This window comes from Tenrec ecaudatus, chromosome 16, assembly GCF_050624435.1.
Source record: "Tenrec ecaudatus isolate mTenEca1 chromosome 16, mTenEca1.hap1, whole genome shotgun sequence".
Taxonomy (NCBI): domain Eukaryota; kingdom Metazoa; phylum Chordata; class Mammalia; order Afrosoricida; family Tenrecidae; genus Tenrec; species Tenrec ecaudatus.
Genome location: NC_134545.1, coordinates 84316888 through 84339222, shown reverse-complemented (window position 1 = coordinate 84339222; position 22335 = coordinate 84316888). Strand labels below are relative to the sequence as shown.

The following is a 22335-nucleotide window of genomic DNA, read 5'->3' as shown; positions in this document are numbered from 1 at the left end:
CTGATTAATGCAAAGTAGTTACCATGTGTACCTGTTCCAACTTACCTACTAACTTGACGTAAGGACAAATTTAGGAATGGATCTTGTTCGGAACCCAGGGACATTCTGTACAGTCTGAGGGTTACCTGTATCTCCAGAAACTTCTTTTTTTTACATTTTATTAGGGGCTCATACAACTCTTATCACAATCCATACATATACATACATCAATTGTATAAAGCACATCTGTACATTCTTTGCTCTCATCATTTTCAAAGCGTTTACTCTCAGAAACTTCTTATTCAACTTACTCTCATGGCACATTCCTGGGTCCCACCCAAATTTTCTGAATCAGGATCTCAGGAATAATGCACTGTGAAGTGTTTTGGATTTTTAAAGGCTGTTTAAGAGTTCATAAGTTTATCCCCCCCCAACCCAAACATAAAAGTTAGTGTGATTTTAAAAGAACTGTTCCCCTTTGCTGGTCTCTCTCTCACTATAAGTAAAGAGTGAACTCAAATATAGGAACAGTTGTGAAGGCGGCGCAGGGTTGGGCAGTGTTGGGTCTGTAGCAGGGCCGGTCACTGTGCGTCAGACCAACTGGGTGGCACCGAAACCACAACATGCGCAGAGCTAATCGAGTCTCTCGTAGACTGCCGGTGTCTGGCGTGATGTGTGTTTGCTGGGGCCTTGTGCTTTCAGCGATTTTAATTAGGGAATCGGATTCCCGGGAGAGAACTGTTTCTAGGGAACTCTTAGAATTTGAAGCAGGTGAACCCCCGCCCTCCTCCCCCCCCCCCCCCCCCCCCCCCGACATGTATTAGTTGAGAGTCCCAGATGGGGAAGCCAATGGTCCAGGATTAAGTGGGCCGGATTTGTATTCACAGATGCTTAGATCCTAATTCCCAGAGTGCTACAGGGATTCCTGGCTACATCACGCCAGGTGCAGTTGCATTGGCCAGTCTCGGTCTAGGGTTTCATTTAGGATGGTGATCAGAGTGCTTCTTCCCAGTGTGGGTGTGAGGATCCCCGGAGCTCTGGGCCTTGTAAGGAGAGTGTCACAGGCACCTGGGGGAAGCCAGTCCTGGGTCTCTCTTTCCAGGAGCTTTTCTTCATGCTATTATGAAAAATTAATTTCTCTGAAATTTACTGCTTCGGAAATGATTTGGGGGATTAAGAATCTGTTGCTTCGAAGTCTCCAGATTTAAAATAAGGCCGTGCAATAAATTTGAGATGAGGCATAGTTAATTTAGAATTAATTTTAGTGCTGCGATGAAATGAGGTTTATGTTTTAAATGTTGCCATTCATTCTACCGAGAAAAAAGCTCAACAGTCTTTCCAGGATGTCTTTTTTAAAAACTTGATCTAGACTATCAGATTTCTAGAAAATTGCAGTCAGACAAAGAACCTCCTGTTACACCCTTGATCAAATTCACCAATATGTAACATTTTTCCACATTCACGTTTTTACTCCCATTCAATATACGGCTCCCCCACCCCATCTGAACTATTGGGTCAGTGACACATAACATGTGCCTTAAATCTTGACTTGTGTATATTTTAGAAATCATAATATTTTAGATGACCCACATGAATTTGCCTTTGGGGGAAATTCACAGTCTGTGTTGGCACTCCAGCCGTTTTCTGCATCATGCCCCTCTCTAACAAGTTTTTGGGTGTGTTTTCCTTGGAGCCGGATCCAACCCACTCGCAGACATCGCATGTGGTTGTCGCTGCGCAAGCACCACGCACACGCCTCCTCGCCCCCTCGCCGAGCTGCCTTGGCCTCTCGTGACGTGACCGTTTTGAAGAATACTAGCCCTTGGTTGGATTTGTCCGATGTTTCCTCAAGCTTTCTTTCAGATTGTGCCTTTTTTTTTTTCAGTGTCATATTATAGGACTATTGCGTCATTTCCAGACAGAACATTTACAAGCATGCGGCGTTGGTCCCGCCTTGGCGATGTTAATGTGGATTACTTGGTTAAGGGGTCATCTATTTTCTCCACAATGTAGTTATTATTTGTATCTTTTGTAATTAATGACTTACTTCAAATGGCTTACTCATAATTATCAAAGCCCATTGATTGAGGATTTGAGCCTGAATCGAACTTTATGCAACAGTTGCCAAGCGGGGGTCTTGGAACGCCACCTCCTCTGAGTTTGTTGTTGGCCGTCTCCAAAATGATAATAGCTGATCATCCCTGGGGGGGTGGGGGGGGGAAGGCTTTCCCCCTGCTTTATTTATGGATTTACATGCAGCGAAGCCTGCGAGAGCAGAATCAGGTAGGAAGGCTTTATTTGGGGGTTTTGCAACTTTTCGTGGTTTTGTTTTTTTGCTTTTGACAGGATACAAACTTACCACTCTTCTGTTGCGCCCTAATAGTGGGACATCTGTGTGTTTTCCTTTGTTGACAGTTCCAAGTTTTACTGTATTATCTATCAGTCTGAACACATGGGTTCCTGCTTCACCATGTGGATGGTTGGGTGATAATCCGCTGCATCACCTGTTTATTGTGCTATTCAAGTGGGGCAAGTTAGGCCCATGGGACCCTTCCCTCCACACTGCTTCTGGGCCCTTCTCACCTGCCCCTTTCTGCTCACAAGATGCTTCCAGCTGTTAGTCTCTGCTCCAGTCCGAGATTTTACCCTTTTTTTTTTTCTCCAGAGAATCCCGATTCCTTTATAGTGGAGACTGGTTTGTTGAAAGCAGGGTGTGAGCTGTCCTCTTTTGGAAGCATTGGCATCCCTATCCAGTGTTAGGGAAGGGGAGACGGGGCAGGTTGTGGAAGAATCAGGTCTGCTCTGCTGTGACCGAGGTATACGTGGGGACCCCAAAGCAAAGCCTCCCGTCCTCGGGTCGGTTCAACTCACAGCGGCTCTGTAGAGGGCTCCTGAGACTGCATCTTTACAGCCTCGGCTTTGAAATGTCAGTGTGTGTGTACCACAATTTTAAAAAATAAAACCAGTAATGAAATGCTATCGTACCATAAGTAGTGTGAATACTGGTCTTTCCTCTTAGATCTGGGCAGAAAAATTCTCGGATCATACCAAAATCTTATCATTACAGAAACAAGGGGGCTTCGGAAGCTCATGAGAAAATGTTATTATCTTTTCGTTGCATTTTTCATGAGTTTTTTGAAGTCCCCTCATACTCAGGGACGGGGTCAAGGTGAGTCCTGCCTTCCCTCAGGTCTCAGGTGGATAATTCCCACCTGACTCTTGTCGCCGCCTTGGCGAATACCTCCTTGCTCCCCACTATGGTTTGTGGTGGTGGTTTTGCTTTGTTAGCGCAACTGTATACTTAAGGAAATTGTGCGCTTTCTCCTCCACGTGCCCTCCACCCAGAATGGGCTTTTCTTTTTTAATTTAAGATCATTTTATTGGGGGCTCTTAGAGCTCTGTAACAATCCATACATCAATTATATCAAGCACATCTGTACCTATATTGCAATCATCACTGTCTAAACATTTACATTCTATTTGAGCCCTGGTGGCAGCTCCTCTTTTCACCCACCCTCTTGACCACTTGATAAATCATAATAGGCCTTTTGATTTCAATTTCCAGCTTGGTATTTCTGCTGCCGAGCGCATGGACTAGGTTTCATACCTGATTCGGTGAAAGCAGCTCTTGAGAGGGGACCACACCCCCTTCAAAGGGGGTCACAAGGAGGTTGTGGACTTCCGTGTGGGCAGTTTTGGGACATGGCGGTGCACAGGATCAGAGTTCTCTCACAAGTTCCGCCTGTTCTCGTGTGGGATTCGTGTTCCTGGTAGTGGACAATACCAGACCTTTGGCTCCTCAAGGAAGGCGCTCTTTCCAGGACCTCCAGCCAATGCAGAGTCCTGGCTTCACACTCACCGCTGCTGACCTCTTCTCTGCTCTCTTCTAGAAATGACCTTGCTGTCCTCCCAGTCTGCACCACCGGTGACCCCTCCTGCCACTGTGTCCACTGAAAACCCGGAGCAGAGGATGCTGGAGAAGAGAACCAAGGTGGTCGAAGAACTTCTCCAGACGGAAAAAGACTACATCCGGGATCTGGAAATGTGTATTGAGCGCATCATGGTGCCCCTGCAGCAGGCACAGGTGGGGACCGGGAGAGGCGTAGCTTTGCCTCAGGACAGGGGCCTCGAAGCCTTGAGCTACGGGCACCTCCTGCACAGCGATTTACAGGCTCTTAACTAAAGGCTGGGACTGCTGCTCACCTCCAGTTCAGCGGTTCTCCACCTTCCTCAGGCCTCGACCCTTTCATACCGTTCCTCATGTAGTGGTGACCCCCAACCATAACATTATTTTCGTTGCTACTTCGTAACTAATTTTTCTACTGTTATGAATCATAATGTAAATAAATACCTGATAGGCAGGATGTATTTTCATTGTTAAAAATTAAACATAATTAAAGCATAGTGATTAATCACAAAACAATATGTAATTATATATTGTCAAATATTTGTGTTTTCTGATGATCTTAGACGACCTCTGTGAAAGGGTCGTTCAACTCCCGAAGGGGTCTCGACCCACAGGTTGAGAACCGCTGTTTTAGAGGAAGTGGGCAGGGTCTTCAGGGTGGAGGTGTTAGGTGGGAATCTGTACCCCAGCATAATTAGAGACCAAACGGGTCCAGCAGTCAGCTAGCTTTTTAAGGGAGAGCGGTTGGGTGAAGGCCAGGGGGCGGCCGGAAGGATGGTGCGAGATGCTTGTGTTCTGCAGATTACAGAGAGAGAGAGAAGAGAAGATGGCTGTAAGCCGGTTCTGGCAGTCCTAGCAGAGATGTGCCTGGTGGGTGTGCTCTTGGCCTTCGTCTCCTCTGCCTGCATCTTGATGCTTTGCTTCCCTTTCTCAGGTCACAAACATGGATTTTGAGGGTCTTTTTGGAAACATGCAGATGGTGATTCAGGTCTCAAAGCGATTACTGGCCGCCCTGGAAAACAGCGACACTGTAGGTATGAGTTGCGCTGCTGCTTGCCGTCCCAATCAGCTGTTTTTAGCCTCACTGGGAGGGAGGAAGCAGGCCTGTCCTGCTGGAGGATTTGTGTTGGGAAATGGAGTTGTCGTTAGCCAGTTCAGAGGCTATGTGGCCTGGCTGCTCCTTTTCTCTGCAGCCTGCTGTGACGTGGTATAGGGGTGAGCCTTAGAAGAGGTCCTAGATGTCATTGGTCTGGTCTTCACCAGACTGGTGGTTGCAGTCTGCGACCATCACTGTACTGCGTTGCACCCAATGTAAATATTTTTTTTAGTAAAATGGGATAGTAAATACAGAAGGCATTGCAAGTAATGGCTGTAATTGCTGTTTTTTGAAACTTCTATTTCAGAGCTGCAGATGTGTGTCGTGTCAGAAATGACATCATCCCTTCTGCCGTTTCTATGGGTCATGCAGGCCGGTCCTGGTCCCAAGTGCAACGGCATGGCCTCATTCTGTCCTGTTATTGTATTGGAATCACGGTTGCTTAGTAACTGCCACACTCCAGCCATCTCACTATATACTTGACCCCCAGTGTTTGCAGCCAGTGTTTCCAATGATGTCTCCTTCCAGAGAGAGTGTACTGTACCAAACTCACTGCCATGGAGGCGCTTCCATACCAACTCATGGTGACCCAGCAAGACAGTGTAGAGCTGCCCCTGTGGGTAAATCTTCCTGGGAGCAGAAAGCCTTGTCTTTCTCACTCAGAGCAGCTGGTAGGTTAGAAATGCTGACCTTGTGGCTAGCAGTCTAACTCTTAACCCACAACACCTCCAGGGCACCTTTTATTGTACCAGAAGACGGGTTAAGGATTCTAGTCCAGTTGGACGAGGGAAGGGGTGGCAGGCATTTGAGGCCTTGATGAGTTAGACCAGAGGTTCTCAACATGTGGGTCTCAGCTTGTAGGATCTTTACAGAGGCAGAGGGCCTGCTTCGTCTCTCTTGTGAAGTGACTGGTAGGTTCCAGTCACTCGCCTGTCCATGAGCAGCCAGCTAGCTAAGCGTGGCACCCCGAGGGCTCTCGGAATAGCATACAACGAGAAACGGACCCCCTCTCGCCGAGCCCATTCTGAGTCTCAGCGACCCTGTACGACAGAGCAGAACTGCCCCTTCGGGTTTCCGAGACTTCTTCCAACCTCAGGGCAGCTGGTGGATTGGAACCACCGACCTTTGTGGTCAGCAGCTCAATGCATGCATGCCCCACTCCACCACCAGGCTCCCTGGGAATAGCACAGAAAGGGATAATATAAGGTAGGAAGGAAGGCAACTGCTGTCTTCTCCATTTCTTACATCACTCATCATACTTTGGATTATTTTAATATAGTGATGTATGTAACTGACACACCAAAGGTTAGCACCGCTTACCATCAGAGGTCTCTCCAGCTCTCTGGGGCTTCTCCTTACAGTGTTCCATTACCTGCTCAGGAAAGGAAGGTGCTTACAATGCCTGGCTCTGTCTGTCCAGGGGCGGAACCTCTGTCTGTAGCAGGGGCCTGGCATCCCATACAAGCTCCAGCTCCTGTTTTGCAATTAAATGATAATTAGATCTAGTTTTTTGCGTTTGGCTTTAAATAAGTGGAACGTGACGCTACCATCAGGGCTGACGCTCTTGGGATGAGATGATAGTGAAGTTTGGCTATTTTAGAGGTGGGGCGCTCAGTGTGCGATGCTTAGAATGAGGTTGGAGAGAAGGAAGCTTCTCAAAGCACCGTCTGTGTGTTTGTCTTTCAAAGGAGCTGTGTTCCTGGGTCACCGGCTTGAGCTAGAGGAGACGTACAAGGTCTACTGCCAGAATCACGACGAGGCCATTTCGCTGCTGGAGGTCTACGAGAAGGATGAGAAGATCCTGAGGCACCTTCAGGACTCCTTGGCGGAGCTCAAGTAGGGTTTGGGCCACCTCACGTCTCTCGTCGCTCTTTGGTTCTGCCTTTGGGATGTCACTGTTATTGGCTAGGCTTCTCGGGCCGTTGATGTAGTTGTTTGACCTGCCGATCCTGAAGCGTCCCTGCAGGCACACACGATTAGCCGTGTAGCTTGCCCTTTTCCCCACATGTCAAGGAAATACGAAGGGGCGATGTGCTTGTACTTTTATCTTTGCGCACAACATATTTTCTTAGCATTTTCCAATAAGAAAAGCACCCAGAAAGGTCGTGTGGGTTCCCTGGTCCTGGGGCAGCAGGTCACCAGGATCTAACAGACATGTAAGTAGACCAAAGTGCAAGGCGTCCTGGTGACACACTGCTCCAGGTACAGCTGTGACCGTGCTGAGTCCGCCAGCTGCTCCGCAGCAGAAAGGGGTGGCTGTCTGCTTCCCGTGGGCACCCTGGGGGGGCAGTTCTGCTCGCTTAGAGACCACTGTGAGTCCGGATTCTGGGCTTGGTTTCATTTTGTTTTAATGAAACTGAAGTTGGGGGTTAGCCTTACTTTATGTTTCATTAGTTCTGATATATCGCCGCCGTATGACAACCACCAGATACCGTCACATCACCTCCGACTCATGACGCTGGGTGATGGATCCCGTGTGCTTCGGAGTAGCACTGGGCCCCCTAGAGTTTTCACTGGCAAGCTTTTCGGACATAGATCGCCTGGCCTATCTTCCAAGGCACCTCCTGGTGGACTTGAATCTCCAACCTTTCGTTCAGCAGCCAAGCCCGTCAGCCATTTGTGCATAGGCCTTCCTACAGCCCCTCTTAGCGCGGGTGATTTCCGTCTACCTGGCTGATGGGTATACTCTGGGGAGCGTGTGGCCTCCGCAGCAGCAGCAGCTCTCTAACCAGCTGTCTCTCTCTTTTCATGTCCCCTGCCCTGTAGGAGCCTCTACAGTGAGTGGTAAGTTCAAGCTCATGTCTTTGCTGGATTCTTCCTAGCCCGTAAGAGACACGCGACTCCGTCCTCTCCCTTTATTGACAGAAACTGAGAAGGGGTGTTGCCTGGCTGTGTTTTCCTCCCCAGCATTCACCACCACATGACCCTTTCTATGCCAGCTGCATACTGCCTGTCTCCTGCTAGCACGGCAGAGACTTCTTTTGGTCGCTGCTAAGTCCCCAGCAGCGAGAGCAGGGCCTTGGGTGTCTTAGGGGTCCATACGAGGGGGCTTGGAAAAGTCCACGGGCAGATGGGATGAAAAGAGCATGGCATTGTCCCCCTGGCAAGCCCCCGTGATGGGTGGACGCGAGGGCAAAGTAGAGCAAAGGATCCGTATTTGGGAACAGCCAGCCCCACCTGTTGGCACTGTATCGAAAATGGACTGAATCGCCGCTCTCTTCTCCTCCTCCTTCTAGGGGCTGCACCAATTACATCAACCTGGGCTCCTTCCTCATCAAACCGGTACAGAGAGTAATGCGCTACCCACTGCTGCTGATGGAGCTGCTGCACGCCACCCCGGAGACCCACGCAGACAAAGTGCCTTTAACCAGCGCCGTCCTGGCCGTGAAGGAAATCAACGTTAACATTAACGAGTATAAGCGTCGCAAGGACCTGGGTACGGAAACCTCGTTGCTAACACTTTTCCTTCCTCAGGTTTAAGATGAGTGACAAAGTTCATAGACATGAATGCTGTGCGTTCTGTTGGAGAGGTTAATGAGGCTCCAGAACATGAAGTGACTGATCTGAGGCCATCCTTTAGTAAGTGACAGATCCCAGCACTGAACTCGGATCTCCTTGCCTCCGAGTCTTCCTTTCTTTGTCTACGCCTCTGCTGCCTGTCCTCCTTGTCTTCAGGCGTGTCTCCTAGCTGGCCACACAGGCGGTCTCCTTTCCTGTAGGCATGACGCTGGCCCCTGAACTAGTGCGTGGTGTTTTGTCTCTACTGCGCTCAGTTCGAAGCTCGCTGCAGTTAGGGACTTGCTGTAGTTTGGGTCGTGCAGTCGTGTTTTGTGCCCATCCTGTAGCCATGCTCAGTCCAGTGCTTTCTTGACTCCCTGCCCAGTCCTCAAGTACCGTAAGGGGGATGAAGATAGCCTCATGGAGAAGATTTCCAAACTGAACATCCACTCCATCATCAAGAAGTCCAACCGAGTCAGCAGCCACCTGAAGCACCTCACTGGTTTTGCTCCGCAGGTGAGAGCCTTGCACTTCAATGTTTGGCATGCTTTTGACAGCTGTCCAGGGCCCCCAGCTCCAAGACCCTGAAGCCACTATGAATGTGCACCCGCTCATCCGATCCTCCAGGTCTCCATTGGCGGTAAAATGTACAGCGTGCCCAAAGGCAAAGTAGCATTGGCGAAATCTTTTGGGACTAGACACTCACAGGAGCTTATGATCTATTTGGAATAGCAAAATTTAATTAGTAGACATGTCAAGAGGCCCTCTAGTTCGGCGGTTCTCAAACCCTGGATCTCAATCCCTTTGGGGGTTGAACGGCCCTTTCACAGGGGTCGCCCAATTCATACCAGTAGCAAAATGACATTGATGAAGTAGCAGCGAGAATAATTTTATGGTTGGGGGTCACCACAACATGAGGAACTGTGTGAAAGGGTCACAGCATTAAGAAGGTTGAGAACCACTGCTCTAGTTGAACATCCTACCAGGAAAAGTAAGGAAGTTTTCTAAGCAACTAAGTGAGGTAAAAAGCAGTTCACGTAGTTATAGTGCTCATGGTAGACCTGAACTCTCCAGGCCCTTTCCACTCTGCCACGTGCATGTGATACAAGTGGGAAATGCGAGCGAGAAATCAGGTACTCGGCTGCAGCGTGTTCCCTCAATGCTGTGACATGTTAGAGACGGACAGAGCTCATTGAGATGTAAGCGCAGCCTGAAGAGAAGGGGGCAGGTTTGGTGTAGTGAAAGGGGACCACAACCACCAACCTGCCACACACTGAGCCCAGCAATGTGGCAGGTTGCAGGAATGGGGCAGAGAGCCCTGAAGAGAAGGCTCAACAGCAGGAGTAGTGGGGAAACTGAGGTACAGAGAGCTGGGTGCATTCTGGGAGTCTTTGAAAGCTGTGTAAAGGTGTTTATATGTAACTCAGTCTGACTCGGCTAACCAGAATCCCTGCGAGCCCACCACTTCCGACTCATCCTGACCCTTAGGGCAGAGTGTGGGTTTTCTAAGTGTGCAAATCTGTAGCGAGCACACAGCCTCAGCTTTCTCCTGCCGAGCAGCAGGCGTTCAGAATCACCGGCTCGGTGGTTTGCAGCTCCGTGCTTAACCCACGGTGTCACCAGAGTTCCTTTTTGGGGATACTGCCAAAGGTTTGAAATTCGATCAGGAGATGTTTTTAAGAAACCTTGAGCGTCCAGCCTCACCGGCACCGCTTGTTCATTTCGAACAGATCAAAGATGAAGTGTTTGAAGAAACAGAGAAGAATTTCCGAACACAGGAAAGGTTGATCAAGTCTTTCATCCGAGACCTGTCTCTCTACCTGCAGCACATCCGGGTGAGTGAAGACAGCGCTCTGGTTAGAGTCACTTGGGCGTGAGTATCAGGTAGAATTGCACTCGATAGGGGGTTTTTAATGGCTGATTCTTACGGAAGTAGATCACCAGGCCTTTCTTCCAAACTACCTCTGGGTAGACTTGAACCACCAGCCTTTCAGTAACCAGCCATGTGTGTGGACAGTTCACACCATCCAGGGACTTCATAAAATGAAATTCCCTGCCAAGTGAGAAAACGAGATTGGGCCAGCAAGCCGGAGCTGGGGACACTGACCATTAGGGAGAAGAAAAGGGTAGGGATACTCAATAGAGCCTTAAAGTCTCTGTACACCCAACGCGGACCATGTGTCCCAGCCTGCTGGGCGGTGAACATCAGAGGCTAGAAAGTTGTGTCTCCTCTCATTTGGGCTTGTCGCCACCTGGCCCCAGGAATCGGCGTGTGTGAAGGTGGTGGCCGCCGCGAGCATGTGGGACTTGTGTGTGGAGAAGGGCAACCGGGAGCTGGAGCAGTTCGAGAAGGTGCACCGCTACATCAGCGACCAGCTCTTCACAAGCTTCGTAAGTGACACCTCCTTCACTCCCTCTCCGGGTGTGGGCTTCCTTCTGGGGGTCTCATTATGGCCACGTCCGTCCTGACTCAGCGACCCTGTGGCATAAAATAGAACTGTCCTCTGGGGTTTTCCAGAGCCGTGATCCTTACAGAAAGAAGCGTATTTCTCCCGCAGAGCAGTTCGGTGGGTTCAAACTGCTGACTTTTTGGTTAGCATTGTGTCACCGGCGTCCTCACTGGGTGGCATGCCTGTTTATTGCCTTTTTTAAAGAAATATGTCCAGGCTATGTCGCTCATTGGCGAGTTTTTCCCAAGTAGTCACAAATCTCCAAAATATTTTCTAGCATATTTATTGAAAACCATTTGCGTGTAAGAAGACCCATGTAATTCAAACCCATCTTGCTCAAGGATCAACTGTCTTTATAAAGATATTACATTAGGCACATGACCTTCACTTCACTGAAATGCTAGGAAGGATGTGTTTATGAGATAGTTAGTCGTGATAACTTCGTTTCACAAATCAAACGACAAGGCATTTAATAGGGCATCACCACTGACGACTGTCCCACAGAGAAAAATCTGATAATGTAATGACTTAAACGGGAATAATTCGGGTACTTAGAGGCTGACAGGAGTAAAGTTAGCCAGAGTGTTGGGAAATGACACACGATTTATGAAGAAAGTCCTAACGGCCAAATTGCTTGGGAAATCCGACACAGACAGCTGCAGGACGACTGCTGTTGGGCTCGATGCACGGATTCTGACTGGTCTCTCTCCCAGGGGGAGTTTGGTCCGCCAGGCTTTCCACTAGCGGCCACATCACTTAACCATGGTGCCTCCAGCCCTCCTTAAGTAGGGTAGACTAACACTGCTTAATCCCGAGGAAGAGAAGTGAGTGGGATTTGATAGTTGCCTCAAGATCTCTCTCCAGGTGGCCTGAGGCTGCAGAAGATCGGCCTACTTGGGAAACCTACATTTGTCCCACCAGTGGCATCTTACTAAAAGTCACCGACAAAGTATTTGTGCTTTGTAACTCTCCAATGCCCTGCCCGGGTAGCTGGCCCTCTAGCAGGAATCACAGAGAAACTTCTTTAAATGGTGAGAACTAATCTTACCAAGGAGTTACAATTCGAGAAGGGCTAGGTGTATGAAAGGCCCTACCCGAGATTTATCTAACAACTGAGCCATTGGTTACTGAGGTGCCTGCGCCCTAAATGCCGTGGGACAGGCTGTCCCATCTGGCCTGGGACCCACACATGATGGTGACAGGTGGCGGCCAGCTTTCGTTGTCCGCTCGGGAGCGGTGGTGGGACAGACCCAGGGGTGATGCGAAGTGTTGAAGCCTTCATGGTTAAACAGAAAGGTTTCATTGATTGTGTTTCGTTGATTGTTGTTCAGTGTTGGGTCTGCCTGAGGTTACACTGGTGGCAAAGGAGACGGACGGTGCAGGGCCTTTACCAAAGTCAACCGCAAGGGTGTTTGGATGAAGGGCCATTATGGATTTCCGGTAGACTCCAGCTGAACCACGTGCGTCTCTCTTCCCTCCAGAAAGAGAGGACCGAGCGGCTTGTCATCTCCCCCTTGAATCAGTTACTGAGCATGTTCATGGGGCCCCACAAGCTGGTGCAGAAGCGCTTTGACAAACTCCTGGACTTGTACAACTGTACGGAGCGGGCAGAGAAGTTGAAGGACAAGAAGACCCTGGAGGAGCTGCAGTCTGCCCGCAACAACTACGAGGCCCTGAACGCCCAGCTGCTGGATGAGCTGCCCAAGTTCCACCAGTACGCCCAGGGCCTCTTCACCAACTGCGTCCACGGCTACGCCGAGGCCCACGGCGACTTCGTGCACCAGGCGCTGGAGCAGCTGCAGCCCCTGCTTTCAGTGAGTACCTTTCTTCTTCTTCCTCCTCCCTCCTCCCCCCTCCCCCTCCTCCTCTTCCTCCTCCTCCCTTGGAAGCTCCTGGCTCTCTTATGGAAGGCCCAGTGCTGGGAACACTTTAACTGAACCAGTGGGTTCCAATCCCTGACCACCCATGGGTAGCAGAGCAGAGCTGCATTCTCTGGGTTCTCAGCAAGTAGAGTGCCAGACTTTCCGTTCATAGCCGAGTGCCACACGTCCGTACCACCCAGGGATCTGGACGGACTAGAGAGATTAACTCTGGGACCGGTCCCGCCTCCCTGTCCGGACATAGAATTCTGAATCCCTTGAGGAGGCTTGTCACGGTCTGTCTTTTCCAGCTTGAGCCGTTCTCAGAAGCGCTGGCCAGCTTCCCTGTGGGCAGTGCCACGGGGCGCTTGGTCTCTCGATCGGGCCTTAGTGCGGGTGGCTCACACAGAGTGAACTGCTGCTGAACTTTAGCTTCCTGTGGCCTGGGCCACTCCCAGCTCTTTCATGTCACCACCTCTCTCCTTTCCCGCGGGCTCCAGTTACTCAACATCGCCGACAGAGAGGGGAACCTGATTGCTATCTTCCATGAAGAGTACACCAGAGTGCTGCAGCATCTCCAGGTGTTCACCTTCTTCCCGGAGGCCCTCCCAGCTACCAAGAGGCCATTCGAGAGGAAAACCATGGACCGCCAGTCTGTTCGAAAGCCCCTCCTGGGTCTGGTGCGTATGGGACTCCTGGGGAAGGATGCTGGCCTCGTGGCTCCAAGGGTGAGCTCTATAGATAGCCACTCTGGATGCAGAGCCCAGCAAATGAGTTCTTACATGTTCTTACTGCCGTCCAGTCGAATCTACCTCATAGTGACCGACCCCACGTAGGGTTTCCGAGGCTGTAAAACTTCACGGGAGTACATAGCCTCATTTTTCTCCCCAGAACAGTAGGTGGGTTTCAAACCACGAACCTTGCTGCTTGCAGTCCCAACACCTACCCACCCAAAAGCACCACCACTTAGAAATTGCCAGACACAAAGTAAGTGATGCATAAAGTAAACTCTTAGCATCGTCATCTTTGTTGTCGTTATTAATAGCAGTGGCCCCACCTCCGTCAGGAGAGATGAACCGGTTAGGAGGAGTTTAACTATTTTGTAACACGTGGAGCAAGCTGGGATTTTACTGTGCTGCAGTGAATGGTCCTCACAAAGTATGGATGGCATTTACTTACTCTTGACTCTGTCACGGGAAGGTTGCTCGTTATCTGATATACTGCGGCGCCTGGAGAGGGTACAGTGCTTACACACTGAGCTTCTAACCACGAGGTCAGCAGTGGGAAACCGCCAGCGGCTCCACGGGAAAGACCCTGGTGAAGAGTTGCACTCTGGGAAACCCACTGCAACGGCTCTGCCCTGTCCCAGACATTCTGAGTCGGAATTGACTGGGTGGCAGGGAGGCCTTTTTAGCTAGAGATACGGTCTGGTTGAGTTCAGAGCCTTCATATTTTTATAAGTCAGGTAAATGACATTAGGTATGCTCATAATCTAAACGACTGCTAATTTGTCTTTGCACACAATTTTGTCCTATTTAATCTCACAGATACTTATAGTACCTTAAAATGGTTAATTTTTATGAATAATTGATTTTCATAGATGGGGAAGTCAGATATAGGGAAAATCTCACTTGTTTCGGATTTCTAGCTAGGTAGGAGTAGACCTAGTAATGTTACTTAGGTATTTTGATTCCTTAGGTAGCAGTTAGCTTGTAACCCTGTGGCACAGCATACTGGATGTCACACTACCTGTAGCTGAATGCCCTTTTTATTTATTCAAAATGGGTTTGATGGGATGGCTTCCCACTCATCTTGATTCAGGGTCTTTTAGTGCTGCTTCCGTCTGCAGGAGCATCCTTCTGAAAGCCTTGCTTTTCCTCCTGTTTGTGCATGGCTGAAGACCACGGTGATTTTATAGCAGCCTGCGCATTTGACATCCATGAAGTAGGAATTGGGGCTCTGCACCAGGCGCTTCTTCTTGTGTTTTCTCCTCTTCGAGAGAGGAATGAAGGCGATCCTTTGTGAGAGGCATGCTCGCTGGGGAGGTCGTCAGCACCGGAAAGCGCTGACTGCTCTGAATAGCTAGGAAGGCAACCACACGTGACCAAAGATCTGATGGTTTTTACCTGGCCACGTGGACCAACTCAATCTCAGCCGTGTCTCATGGCAGGAGGGCCTGGCTGGTTGTCACTGGCCTCGCGAGCTGGGATTAACTATCGTGGCTGGCAGAAGGGCTCGGCTGGGGGCTTTGCTGATGGTGCCTCTTCTGTTACCTTCTAGCCGACTTACATGCTGCAGTCGGAGGGGTGCCGCACTTCCCTCCTGGCGAGGTACCCCCCTGAAAAACTCTTCCAAGCAGAGCGGAACTTCAATGCTGCTCAAGACTTGGATGTCTCGCTGTTGGAAGGTGACCTTGTGGGTGTCATTAAGAAAAAGGACCCCATGGGCAGTCAGAACCGCTGGCTGATTGACAATGGAGGTAAGAATTGTAGGCATCCCATTGATGTCACTCAACATGAGGAAGGGCGATTTGAGCTGTCCCTGGTTCCTGGACAGGTCAGCAAAGAACACGAGAGTCCTTGGCAAAAGGGAAAACTCACTTTAAAAACCCTGCCCCTCTCGGGAGTGTGCGCTACTGCCGCCACTGGAGGGAGACAACCCAGGTTCGGGTTTTGTTAGAGTTCCATGGGCAGCTCCATTACTCACCGTGTGAGGTCTTACGGCCCCTGTTCACAATTGCCACGGGCAACTGCGGTCCTGGCAGGTGACACCCTAGGCCCTCTCAGCCTGTCCTCAGTCAGCTGCAAACAAGCCGCCCCCTTCCGATGCACGTACTCTTCCTTGTGTGTAAATCAGAACCTCCAAGAAGGGGCTCTTGGTGAACTTTCTGTTCGGTGAGCTTGTTTTCTCCTGCAGTTATTTAGGGATTTGCCTTAAATGCAACTCACCGCTTTTGTATATGTGTGTGCAAGGAGAAAGGGGTTTATAAAGACTAGAATCATCATGATCTGTAATCCGTTCCCCACAAATCCAAACCCGTAACACTCTAAAATAAAGCCAACCCTGTTTGGTTTGTTTGGGTTTTCTTTCCTTTTTTAAAAAGATCTCCCTTTGCCAAAACCCCGCCTGATCTGGACTCACTTGGTGGCTATGCGTGACCAGATGGAAGGCTTTTCAGAGTCTTTCTTAGCCCTTTTGGTGTAAATAGTCATAACTTTTGCTACCAAAATCTTAGCGGGTTTGACTAGGGGGCATGAGGAGCCCTGGTGGCAGACTGGGTTGTGCATCGAGCTGCTCAACATCAGACTCACCAGCACTCCTCGGAGGGAGGGATATCAGGCACAGGAACCCGCGGGGCAGTTCGACTCACTCCCCTAGAGTCCCTTTGGAGTTGGAATCCACTCGAGGGCAAGCAGTCCGGGGCACCTGCAGCCCGAGCCGTGCTGGGAAATTAGAAACGATCTAATAGTGTACAAACTTGATAGCCTTTCCCAAATCTGACCCACATGGATTACAAAACAGACGTGGCTTTTTAGGTTTTGACCCTCCCTCATCCTCCTGAGCCATTTGCTGAAATGAAAGTATGCCGTTGTGTGTGTGGGATGTGCACTTTCCCACTAAGAAAAACTCTTCCTGTGCTAGAATATGGGAGCCCTGCTGGCAGAGGGGTTACACGTTGGCTTGCTAACTGCAAGGTCAGCAGTTCCCAACCACCAGCTGCTCTTTGGTGAAACGACAGGGCTTTCTACTCCTGTAAAGAGTTGGCGTCTCAGAGATTCACAGGAGCAGGTTCCACCCTGTCCTACGGGGCAGGAAGTTTGGGTTTGTTTGTTTGTTTGTTTGTAATTGTTGTTATTCTTTAGCATTCCTGAACCAACTGACAGAGATTCAGATGTTGTGGGTGGGAAAGAGGCAGGAAGAGCCATGTGTGAGGAGGGCCTCTATCTTCCTAAGACCCGGGCCTTTACCACACGTGGTTTCGTGCACACACCCTCCCCCTCAGCCTTGGTCTCTGTGATCTAGAGTTCCTTGTGATGATGCTTTGGATACCCATGCTCCAGCAGGTGGTGGTTCTTATTCTCCCCCTCCCCCTCACCTGTCAAGGAGGTTGTGACCAGAAGAAGCTGGCAGGCTACCACCGCATTGAGTCTCTGCCCAATTTGCATCCCGAGTCGTCTCACTTGGGATTCTTCTCCCCTGGCAGTTGCTCCCCTCCTCCTCCTCAAAGCTCTTCTCGCTTGTGTTCCTGCCCACAGTCACCAAAGGCTTTGTGTACAGCTCCTTCCTGAAGCCCTACAACCCTCGCCGCAGCCACTCAGACGTGTCCGTCGGCAGCCACTCCTCCACCGAGTCAGAGCACAGTAGCTCCTCACCCCGGGTCCCACGGCAGAACAGCAACAGCACTCTGACGGTCAACCCCAGCAGCATGGCCGTGACCTTCACCTCAGGGCCTTGCCAGAAGCCACCTCAAGACGCCTCTTCAGCGAAGGAACTTGACCAGGGAGCTCTCCGCGCATCGTTGTGCGGAGGTCACTCAGAGAGCCGCCCTTCCAGGCGCCTTTCGGATACAGACTCCACCTCCCAGCCCAGGCCGTGGGACACTGCAGATGCAGCCAGAGACGCGTCCCAGGCCACCACTGCCCCGAGGAGCCACCGACACGCCCGGCACCCAGAAGTGGCTGTGTATGCTGTGCCAAGGCGAAATGGACCAAGTAAAGACCCCGGAAAAGAGTGTTCAAGACCCCCTCGGCCTGTGGAAGACAAAAACGAAGAGCCGGAAAGCAGTGAGGCCGAAGGCAACCAGGTAAGTGCTCCCCCGATGTCCCCCAGGGGGCCAGGTGCTCTTCCGGGAGTGGGTGCGTCAGGCTGGCCCAGGCTGGAGTTGATCTGGAGATGCGCTCAGAGGATCTGTGACGCCCACAGGGGGTCTCACTGCCCAGAGAGGAGCTCACATACCCTTCTGAGCGCTTCGGACTGAGCCTTCACTGCCTTGTCCTGATGCCTGCTTCTGGAAGATGTCATCGGGGACTGGGTTCTGCGACACCAGTGCGTAGGCTCTTGATCCGAAAAAAATTTGCTTTTGAGCCCATCTATGTATGTAGTCTTTTGTTCTTGGTGGTTTTTTGTTGTTGCTTTTGTTTTTTGCTCCAACCACTGTATTTTTTTTATTTCTAGAATTTACCTTTGCTTCTGTTTCTTTTCCTTTTAAAATTTTTTTTGTTGTTTTTGTATTCTTTTTGCGGTAGCCTGTTTTTTGGGTTTTTTTCCGTAACCTCAGTTTAAATATCGCCCGTATATTGAAAATCGCGTATACTCCTGCCGCTCTCGGCTTGCTGCTCCTCGGGACTGTGTTCACCTATGTGTTGCATTTGCTAACACTGCAGCCGCGAGCTCCCTCGGTGCTGCCGAAGAATGGTCGGGATGCTTGTCTTCAGCAGCCATCCGCTCCATGGGGAGACCCTGTCACGGTCCCAGTTGGCGGAGGTGTTTGCTGCCTCTGCCAAGGCCTCAGTTTCCTAAGAGGGGCTTCCACAGTCATTTCTCAGTGCATCCTTTCTGGGCTGCCGATTGAGCATATGAGCATGCTTGGCTTCTCGAGTGATTGTTACAACCCACTGCCCAGGACAGACCAACAGACCTACCAAGTGGACAGTATTTCTAAGTGCACCGAGGGAGAGATGGCCTGTCCCTACATCCTGACCTGGGCAGAGTGCTCAGTTCTGCCTTGGTCAAGCCCTGAAACCCCAGCCGTGCTGTGTATCCGTCTTTGGACGTCCAGGGCCCTCGACGCTCCTCCCCTGAGCTCCAGTCACCACCTGGCTTTGCATGCTGTCTTGATTCTTGGCACCTGGAGATCTTTTTGGTCCCTATGCCCCAATAGCATAGCTGTTAAGCACTCAGCTGCTCGGGGGCAGTGGACTTGGTAGTCACAGGTTGGCCCACGTTGTGTCTGGGCATGAAAGGGTTTCCTTGCATCTCATCTTGTCACTGGAGGGTCCTTCCTTGAGGCACATCAGACAGGGTGGGAAGGGGACTTTGGGGTTTCTGCGAATCTGCCCAATAATGGCAGCCACTAAATGTGGGGCTTTTTAATATTTAAGTCAATTAAAGTCAAAGTTCATTTACATTCCTCAGTCTCACTAGCCACACTCCTAGTGCTCAGTCACCCCAGAGGACTAGGAGCTGCCAGGATGGGCAGTGGAGATAGAGACCCCCCCATCATCACAGGATGCCCCAGTTCTAACCTGTGCCTGTCTCCCTCACACAGGTCTACTTTGCTGTCTACTCCTTCACGGCCCGAAACCCCAATGAGCTGAGTGTGTCTGCCAATCAGAGACTCAAGATCCTCGAGTTTAAAGATGTCACAGGAAATACAGAGTGGTGGTTAGCTGAAGCCAATGGGAAGAAGGGATATGTTCCCTCCAATTATATCCGCAAAACGGAGTACACTTGAGCCGTTTCCACCTGCCACGCCCCCCGCTGCCTTCTCTTTCTGTGCTGGAGGGCTCCGCCTCCACCGACGAGAAGGCACCTGGGCCGCAGGCCCTGCTCACGTTGCTCCGCCGTAACATGGTGGAGCACGGGTAAGTCTGGTCCTCTGTTGGGCTGTGAACCCTTGACGCCCACCAGAATTTTGAGTGGCCCTTGGGCTTGTAAATGACTTCGTGACCGTGACAAGAGAGGGAAGACTTGGGGTCGCCTGTGGAAATGAGAACTTTCCAGGCAGAGGTCCGGCAGCGCATGTCTGCTGAGCGCTCTCCCACTGCAGTAGAGGATTGTTGGCGTTGGCTGCTGCGCTGCCCCGAGTCTGGGGCGGCCCTGTGCTCCACGGTCAACTGACCAGAAGCCGACTCGGATGGGAAGAAGACCGGCTCCAGGTGCCCGGCGGTAGCCTGTGAGCCCTCGTACGGGGTGCTCTGCATACGGCAAGCAGTTTGTCGGGACTATACCAGCCTCCAGAGCACCCCTGGTGCCCCGCACGCATTCATGCTCACCCACACGCCTGCCCTGAGTTCTTCAAGGGCCCTACATTACAAGTGCCTCTGCGCTTTCTCTTATTTATTTCACTGCACTCCCACCGAGGGCACACCAAGCTTAGCCACAGCCATGCTCCTCACAAGTATGGCGGGCCTGTTCCTCCGACCCTTCATCCGGACGGCTCTCGTCCTTCCCTGTGTGCCTGGTTCTCTTTCTGCCGGCCGTCGGGACGTCACGCAGCCTGTCTGTGAGGGTAGCCCCCGGTCCTCTCTCCCCCGCTGACTCGTGAACTGATACGTTCTCCTGGGAGAACAAGTTTAGAGTTCCAGTCACGCCACCAAAAGTATTAATTCTGCAGGGAGCCAAAACCAGCAGTGGTGGAGGCCTTTCGCAGGCAGCCCGCTGCTGTTGGGTTACACCCATCTTTGCAGAACCCAAAACCCATGTGCCTCACTTGCAGGAAGGTCTGGGATCCCAGAAGGAGCTGCTCTTAGACTTGAAAATAAGTATTTTGCATTTCACCATTAACTTCCTTAAGACGATCAGAGATGGTCGTTTCAAGCCAAACAGCCTAAAGTGCCTGGTTGTATCTCTCGCCGGTCTCAGGAAGATTTCTGCCAATCCTCAATGAGAATCGGCTCCGAAAATTCGATGTGACAACATCTCTTATTCTTAAGGCGCACCCCCTCTTAGTGAACCCTACCTTAGGACAGGAGACTCCGAATTCTGTCTTTTAAGACATGGATTGAAGAGCAGTAGGATGGCCCCTACGCCTCCCGCTGCACATTGGCTTTTAAAATCTGGTGAATCAGGGACTCCTCCCCCCCATTGTCTCTGCTGGCTGTGGGCAGATGGCAATCCAAGTCTCTTGTGAATAGTGTTTATATTTAGAGATGTTTATATTTGAGTAGTTATTTTATAATTAAAAGCATTTCTAATGGCTGCATGTGTGATTTCTTCATTTCCTTTCATGTTTAACCACTTTCCTTGGATTCTCAAGGGGGCCTCGGCGACTTGAAGACCCCGGGTTTGGGACCATGGGCGTGAGGAAGAGGGAAGACACAAGTCAAATTCAGTTTCTCACAAGCTTTCACCTGAAGTACTCCCATTCAGGTGCCACAGGGCCTTTTAAGCAGTACGACCCTAGCATCCCAGAAGAGCTGGAGTATTAAAGTTAGCATCCCAAGAGGTGTTTTCCGGGTGGCACGATTGGGCTAAGGCACGGCCATCATGTGAAACCACCAGCCCTCCACGGAGGAAAGAAGATACTTTCTACTCCTGTAAGGAGGTTTGTGGTTTCGTTAGTTACTCCTGTAAATGAAACAACACGGGCGTGCCACCCTGTCCTCTATGGTCACTCGGAGTCAGAATCGACTCGGTGGCAGAGAGGGGGTGACAAAAGTCAGTAACAGGCGCACGGTTACATAAGTAGCCATGCAGGCAAGTGTGTGGATGGGAGCAAGAGACAAATTGGAGAAGCTGGAGATGTTGACAGTGAAGCAACCAATATGGCATTGTATAAGAACAGAAACGGCACAGTAGAGCAGAGTATAAGAGCAGACACCGCACAGTAGAGCAGTTTAAGAGCAGAGACCAAACAGTAGAGCAGAGGTTAAGAACAGATACCGCACAACAGAGTAGAGACCGCACAGTAGAGCTCAGTTTAAAAGCAGACCAGAGCGTTGAGCAGAGTTTGAGAGCAGAGACCGCACAGTAGAGCAGAGTTAAGAGGAGAGACTGTACAATAGAGCAGAGACCACACAGTAGAGCTGAGTTTAAGAGCAGACACCAGAGCGTTGAGCAGAATTTGAGAGCAGACACCTCACAGTAGAGCAGAGTTTAAGAACAGACACCGAACAGTAGAGCAAAGTTTAAGAGTAGACACCGCACAATAGAGCAGAGACCACACAGTAGAGCTGAGTTTAAGAGCAGAGACCACAGCGTTGAGCAAAGTTTAAGAACAGACACCGCACAATAGAGCAGAGACCACACAGTAGAGCTGAGTTTAAGAGCAGAGACCACACTGTAGAACAGAGGTTAAGAGCAGACACCGCACAGTAGAGCAGAGACCGCACAGTAGAGCAGAGTTTAAGGACAGACACCACACAGTAGAGTTTAAGAACAGTCACCGCTCAATAGAGCAGAGACCATAAAGTAGAGCACAGTTTAGGAACAGACACCGGACAGTAGAGCAGAGTTTAAGAGAAGACACCTCTCAGTGGAGTAGAGTTTAAGAACAGACCCGCACAGTAGAGCACAGTTTCTAAGAGCAGAGACCATAGAGTAGAGCAGAGTTTAAGAACGGACACCACTCAATAGAGCAGAGTTTAAGAGCAGGTACCGTAAAGTAGAGCACAGTTTAGGAACAGACACCAGAGGTAGAGGAGAGTTTAAGAACAAAGACCACACAGTAGAGCAGTTTAAGCGCTGACACCGCACAGTAGAGCAGAGTTTAAGAACAGACACCGAACAGTAGAGCACAGTTTAAAAGCAGACCGCACAGTAAAGCCGATTTTAAGAACAGACACCGCACAGTAGAGCAGAGACTGCACAGAAGAGCAGAGTTTA

At 50.4% G+C, this 22335-nt stretch overlaps 1 protein-coding gene across 4 annotated transcripts in view; it reads left to right on the top strand.

Moving 5' to 3' along the window:
• Nucleotides 1-20709, top strand: part of DNMBP (dynamin binding protein) — a 115270-nt gene extending 94561 nt beyond the window's left edge. For all 4 annotated transcript variants that reach the window (XM_075535117.1, XM_075535114.1, XM_075535115.1 and 1 more), the window contains 13 exons: nucleotides 3870-4063; nucleotides 4821-4920; nucleotides 6671-6818; nucleotides 7749-7766; nucleotides 8219-8418; nucleotides 8866-8996; nucleotides 10211-10315; nucleotides 10743-10871; nucleotides 12412-12744; nucleotides 13290-13469; nucleotides 15070-15268; nucleotides 17046-17593; nucleotides 19058-20709. In XM_075535117.1, coding sequence (XP_075391232.1) covers nucleotides 3870-4063; nucleotides 4821-4920; nucleotides 6671-6818; nucleotides 7749-7766; nucleotides 8219-8418; nucleotides 8866-8996; nucleotides 10211-10315; nucleotides 10743-10871; nucleotides 12412-12744; nucleotides 13290-13469; nucleotides 15070-15268; nucleotides 17046-17593; nucleotides 19058-19243 — 2471 coding nt within the window. In that variant the 3' untranslated portion in view covers nucleotides 19244-20709. The remainder of the gene's footprint in view (nucleotides 1-3869; nucleotides 4064-4820; nucleotides 4921-6670; nucleotides 6819-7748; nucleotides 7767-8218; nucleotides 8419-8865; nucleotides 8997-10210; nucleotides 10316-10742; nucleotides 10872-12411; nucleotides 12745-13289; nucleotides 13470-15069; nucleotides 15269-17045; nucleotides 17594-19057) is intronic.
• Nucleotides 20710-22335: the final 1626 nt, after the last annotated feature.